Source organism: Nothobranchius furzeri, chromosome 2 (assembly GCF_043380555.1).
Source record: "Nothobranchius furzeri strain GRZ-AD chromosome 2, NfurGRZ-RIMD1, whole genome shotgun sequence".
NCBI classification, from domain to species: Eukaryota; Metazoa; Chordata; class Actinopteri; order Cyprinodontiformes; family Nothobranchiidae; genus Nothobranchius; species Nothobranchius furzeri.
The window spans coordinates 88,994,409-89,000,509 of NC_091742.1; the positions used below are offsets into that span (position 1 = coordinate 88,994,409).

At 43.9% G+C, this 6,101-nt stretch overlaps 1 protein-coding gene across 1 annotated transcript; it reads right to left on the bottom strand.

Annotated features, from left to right (window-relative positions):
- Window positions 1-1,407: 1,407 nt before the first annotated feature.
- Window positions 1,408-5,656, bottom strand: LOC129165084 (zinc finger protein OZF). The gene is made up of 3 exons (XM_054747347.2): window positions 5,510-5,656; window positions 5,301-5,413; window positions 1,408-2,833 (listed from the first exon to the last, which is right to left on the bottom strand). The coding sequence occupies exons 2-3, from the start codon at window positions 5,307-5,309 to the stop codon at window positions 1,658-1,660; spliced, it is 1,185 nt and encodes a 394-aa protein (XP_054603322.2). The 5' UTR covers window positions 5,310-5,413; window positions 5,510-5,656; the 3' UTR covers window positions 1,408-1,657.
- Window positions 5,657-6,101: the final 445 nt, after the last annotated feature.

Here is a 6,101-nt window from a genome sequence, read left to right on the forward strand (position 1 = left end):
TAGAGCACTTCATGCTTCCTGCTGCTGACCAACTTTATGGGGATGCAGACTTCACCTTTCAACAGGACTTGGCACCTGCACACAGTGCCAAAACCACCAGCACCTGGTTCAAGGACCATGGTATCCCTGTCCTTGATTGGCCAGCAAACTCGCCTGACCTTAACCCCATAGAAAATCTATGGGGTATTGTGAAGCGGAGGATGCAATACGCTAGACCCAACAATGCAGAGGAGCTGAAGACGACTATCAGAGCAACCTGGGCTCTCATAACACCTGAGCAGTGCCACAGACTGATCGAGTTCATGCCACGCCGCATTACTGCAGTTATTGAGGCAAAAGGAGCCCCGACTAAGTATTGAGTGCTATACATGCACATTCTTTTCATGTTCATTCTTTTCAGTTGGCCAACATTAGAGAAACAAACATTTTTTCATTGGCCTTTAGAATATTCTAATTTTCTGAGATACCAGATTTGATGTTTTCATTGGTTGTCACCTATAAATATCAAAATTAAACGTAATAAACATCGGAAATACATTGGTCTGTGTGCATTGCATGAATATAATGTACAAGTTTCACGTTTTGAATGGAATTACTGAAATATTTTCAACCTTTTGATGATATTCTAATTTACTGGCCAGCACCTGTACTTACATATTAATATTACCATATTATTAATGGCTAATATATGCACTTCAGCTAAATGTGTGACAATAAGAAATATGCCTGACCTAAGTGTCTGAGTGAGATTGGTGTCTGAGGGCTTTGACAAAGCCCACTTTAAATTCATCAAATTCTAATTTGTCCAAATTGATAAATGATAGTTAATAGATATGTCACTCTATATGTTGTATTTACTTGTATGTTATTGTGTTATGAGTTTTTACTTGCGCTGATTTTATGTAATTTATTTTATTGTTATGTCCTGTAAAGCACTTCGGTCACTTTCCATGGTTGTGGAAAGTGCTTTACCAACAAACTTGATTGATTGACTGAATAAGAGTCCAATTCCTGAACTCTTCAATTCTAGCTAGCTGCCCGGTTTGGCCGACTGTGTCAGTGAAGCATAAGGAACTGTCCTCCAGGTCAAACCTTTGCAAAGCGGCATCAGTTGCAAAATAGTTCTGCCAGCTTCCAGCAGTCACCTGGAAGGCGTCTCAGACCAGACCGTTCGTATTTGGGGTGGAACTACGTGCTCCACAGACCACAGAAGTCTACTCCAGTGGCAGTCTGCCCATATCGACTTCTCCAGCCCCATGGATCATGGCGGGGTCTTCACCACAAGGGTTTGTAGAAGGCCTTGGGATGGTTTTGTTAACTGATTATTTGTTAAGCCATACAGTCACTTATTTTACAACCCAGACATCAAAATTTTCTTAACGAGATTTTGCTACGTAACATCTAAGCTCATATTCCATCATTTCATTTATTGTCTCAGTTATCTTGTTTCAATCATCATTCATTAGTAGTAGGAATAAAGTATTAAATAGATTTTTACAAACTATATTTATGCCTCTGTTTCAAATTGTTACAAAGGTGTGATTTCCCAGAAAGACCTGATTTAACCTCTGATCAAATTTCAAAAGATCAATAATATTGATAATTCATATTTATAAGGTATATCACATCTTACTGGTCATATATTAAAAGTAACCACTTACACCACATTACACTTTAAAGACTTATTTGTGTGGACTCTCATGTGTATGTCTAAAGTTGTCTTTCGGGTAAATCTGTGTCCGCAGAGCTCACAAGGAAAAGGCTTCTGTCCCGTGTGGACTTTCTTGTGTCTGTTAAAACTTGCCTTTTGGCTAAATCTTTGTCCACAGAGCTCACAGGCAAAAGGTTTCTGTCCTGTGTGGACAATCATGTGTCTATTTAAATGCGTCTTTTGGCTAAATCTTTGTTCACAGTGCTCACAGACAAAAGGCTTCTGTCCTGTGTGGACTTTCTTGTGTCTGTTAAAACTTGTCTTTTGGCTAAATCTTTGGTCACAAAGCTGACAAGCAAAAGGCTTCTCACCTGTGTGGACTCTCATGTGATTGTTTAATGTTTTCCTACAGCTTAATCTTTGTCCACACAGCTCACAAGCAAAAGGCTTCTCTCTTGTGTGAACCGTCACGTGGTTCTTTAAATTTGATTTTCCCCTAAATGCTTTTCCACAGTCATTACAAACAAAGGATTTTAGTTTTGTTTTGACATTCCTGCATGAGTCTACATGTCGCTTCTCTACATCACATTTCTGATTAACCAAACAGCCTGAAGACCCTATCGCTGAATGACTCGTCTCTCTCACGTGAATCTGGAGAGACCACCTGCGGAGAAAATGTTCACCACACTCAGAGCAGCTAAAGGATTTGTTGAAAGTTTTTTTAACATCTGATTCAGAAGTCCTGCTCTCATTCCAGTCGTCGTCATTTTCAGGCCAGAAGTCTGACAGCTCAGAGTCTAGATTCACATCACCATTCTCTTCATCCACGGTACTAACTTCCGTCTCTGAAGTATCTGTCTGTTCACATGGGTTTAGATCTGGGCTCCTCCAAGTTTCTGCTGTAATCTGGTCAGCTGAGCTGCTGGTTGGGACATCGCCGTCTTCTGTTTGCTGCTGATGAAGCTCTGAGAACAGAGGTTTCTCTTCATCATCCTCACTCTTTATAGAAACTGTAGTGAGTGGAACCTCGACCACATCAATCTCCTTCTTCAGATGGAGCTGCTCTCCCTCCACACTGATCCAGAGTTCCTCCTGTTCCTCCTTTATGTGAAGATGTTCTGGGTCCTGCTGATCCACACCATCACTCTGTTCTTCAGGAGCTTCTTCTTTAACCAGCGCCATCTGTTGAACAGTTGTAGGAAACACATGATGTGACTTACTCATCGCTGTAACTTTCGTTCACACACACATAACAGTTGTATTATTAGGTGCTTATTTAGGACACACCATGTCGGCATATTGGCGTAATATTACCGCAGTGGTATGTCTGTAAAAGCGCCATGCCGGCATGGCGTTGCGCGAATATTGCGGCATTCGTTCCATCTCGCTTGGTAGTACTATTGCCGCATCAGCCCCTCGCCTCTGATGGCTAAACGCGTGTCAGCCCCGCTAATCCCTTTGGAGCGACTGTGGGAGCCCCCGCCTCGCAAACGAGGGTGGTTGCGTTAGTCACGTGTACTGCGCGCAGAGTGCCGGCCGGAAGGAAAGCCGGCTGGACGGACGCGGAGACCATGGAGCTTTTGGCGAGCAGACGAACAGATTAAGCTTGGTTTATGCTTGACGCATTCACTTTCCGCGCGGTGACGCGGCTCGCGGCTGGAACGCGCTTCACAACTCGCAGCATTTATGGTTTGTGCGGCTCGTCTCTGCGGTGAGCCAATATTCTCCCAAACTGTAGGGGGCAGCATGGAGCTCTACGGCAAGCATCCAACACTACACCATAGTAGAAGTAGAAATTACTGTTTACAACATGACATTTCAGCATTTTTAACAGCGTTCTCGTCTTTTCCGACAGTGCGAGCTATTTCTCTCCAAGAACTATTAACAACATGTTGATCACGGTGATCTTTGAGAGCTGAATCATACAAATGTCTGTATTTACGAACCTCTGCCGTGCCGGTCCGCCATGTTTTTCCGCGTCCGACCGTCCGCGTGGTTAGAAATTTTCCGAGGTGCGCGTTGCGGAAATCTTGGGCCGTGCGGAGACGCGGTGGAGGGGCGTGGTTGTTAAAATGACGCAAAATGACGCAACTTCTCCGCGCGGAGCCGTGCGGACCTCGCGGACGCGTCAAGCATAAACCAACCTTTAGTCGCCTTTTTACGGGGACGGTGAGAGACAGCCAGCTGTTCGACAGAGTGGTGAAAACACTGGCTGAGCGGGGCGTCAAGCGGGACAAAAAGCAGGTCACATTAAAGCTAAAGGTTCTGAAAAAGAAATGTCATCAGTCTGACGTGTCTTCAGAACCCACACACACACACACACACACACACGGCTCCAGTTGGGTTTGGAGAGTGAGAGACCCACCTAATATGGCAAAGACACTGTTACGCTCTCCATCACCCAATGTTGTCTATGAGCATAAAACAACCTTTGAAGTCTTGAGTCACCTCCAGTGTGGATTGGGGTTCAGTTACTCATCTCAGTGATTTCAAGCAATAGCTGTTTTTACAGGACCATAGCGTTTGCATAACAGGATTTGCCGTGGCTCCCTGGGGAGGATTTTGGCATTTATAGTAGCAAAGCTGACGCTAGAATAAACTGCCATCAGGCACCTCTCCAACCAAGACGGGATATAGGGAGGTGGCTAACAGCGACACAACTCTACCACAGACTGTTTGTTTTGCAACATAGATTTTTGTTTAACTTGTGGAGTCAATGCTAGCGGTTAGCTTCCACTTGCCGAGGTGTGCTCTGCCGTCTCCTGGACACTAAATCAGCAACAGCCTTCCCTGTCACCAGCCAAGATGGCTGACTTCATGAATGCTAACTTTACAATGTGACATTCAATTAACGTCTTCTCTAATCAGCAGCTAACGCAGTAAATGAGGGAGGAGACGTGTTCAGCCTGAATGTTAAACAGAATGATTGGTCTTGTTAAAGAAATATGAAGTAAAAATAAGAATGAATAATTATCAAGTGCTATTTTACACACACATCTTGGGAAGTCAATTATTAAATGTGTTACTATTGGGGGTTACTGATGAAATTTCTTACACGTGTATTTTTATTTACTACAGCATCAGTTACGGGGCGACGGCGGCACAGGAGTTAAGTGCTCGCCCAGCAATCGGAAGGTTGCAGGTTTGAGCCCCGCTCAGTCTGTCGCTGTCGTTGTGTCCTTGGGCAAGACACTTAACCCACATTGCCTGCTGGTGGTGGTCGGAGGGACCGGTGGCTCCAGTGCTCGGCAGCCTCGCCTCTGTCAGTGTGCCCCAGGGCAGCTGTGGCTGCATCGTAGCTCATCCCCACGAGTGTGAATGTGTGTGTGAATGGGTGAATGACTGGTTGTGATGTAAAGCGCCTTGGGGGGTTCCAGGACTCTAGAAGGCGCTATATCAAATACAGGCCATTTACCATTTCACTGTAGTGCTGTTACACTTACATTTCCCCTCTGAGGGAAAGTAAAGGGATTTCTGTTCCAATTAAAAATATGAATGTAGGTTTTAAAACATGTTCTTGTTATAATCACTGGAACATTTTCAAAATGAGAATTTTTACACGTTCTCCCGTTCAGATGGAAGGAGAAATAAAGTCTAAATAAAGTTTTGTAAGAGAAATAAAAACTCTTCCGCCCGTGGCTGTACCTACTTCCGTCATCTTGTTGTTTGCAGCCAGATCCTCTTGGTTTTCCCTTCAGAAGAACCGATCCTGCATCATGACCAGCTCAGATGAGCGAGTCTGATAGAGGGAACCTCTTCAATCTGATGAAAGCAGCAAAACGAGCGCGTTTCTCAGAGAGGCCAAAGGAACAGCAGCAGATCCAGAGGGCAGGAAGTCTAGAGAAAAGCTTTTCTCACCCACAACCTGATTCTGGAGCTCCGATTGTCACGAAGACCGCAGAATATCTTCTCTGGTACCAAGTTGTTGAGGAGGGGAAGAAAGTTTCCATAGCCTGGTGATGGTTTACAGCGCTGCTGCTACAACCTGCTAGCTTCTGGAGGAGGAGGAGCTTCTGCTTCTTCATGGTTTTATTGCAGTTGCCTACATCGTGATGTACATTACTGCCACCTACTGGTCCAAGCGTTGACCTGCACATTCGTTCCATCTCAACCCAAAGTATTAGAATTGATTTAATTTTTTTTTACAAAACTTGAACTTCAAAATGACTTAGGTAAACAATTTTAAATAAACAATTTAAATTTTGAACTCTCAGATAGCAGCATGAACCCTGCTATTTTATTTTATTTTATTTTATTATTATTACTTTTTTACCAGCTTTTATGATCAGTGGTATATTTTCTTGTTTAGAGAATGCCATAAAGTAAAATACACATAAGTTAAGGTAACATGATGTGGCAGTGTGAGTGTCCTGTCACAGTGTCCCAACTGATCATGCACCCTGGATACTTGGCCAATGGGATGTCCCTTTGGCTGACGTGTGACTCTCAC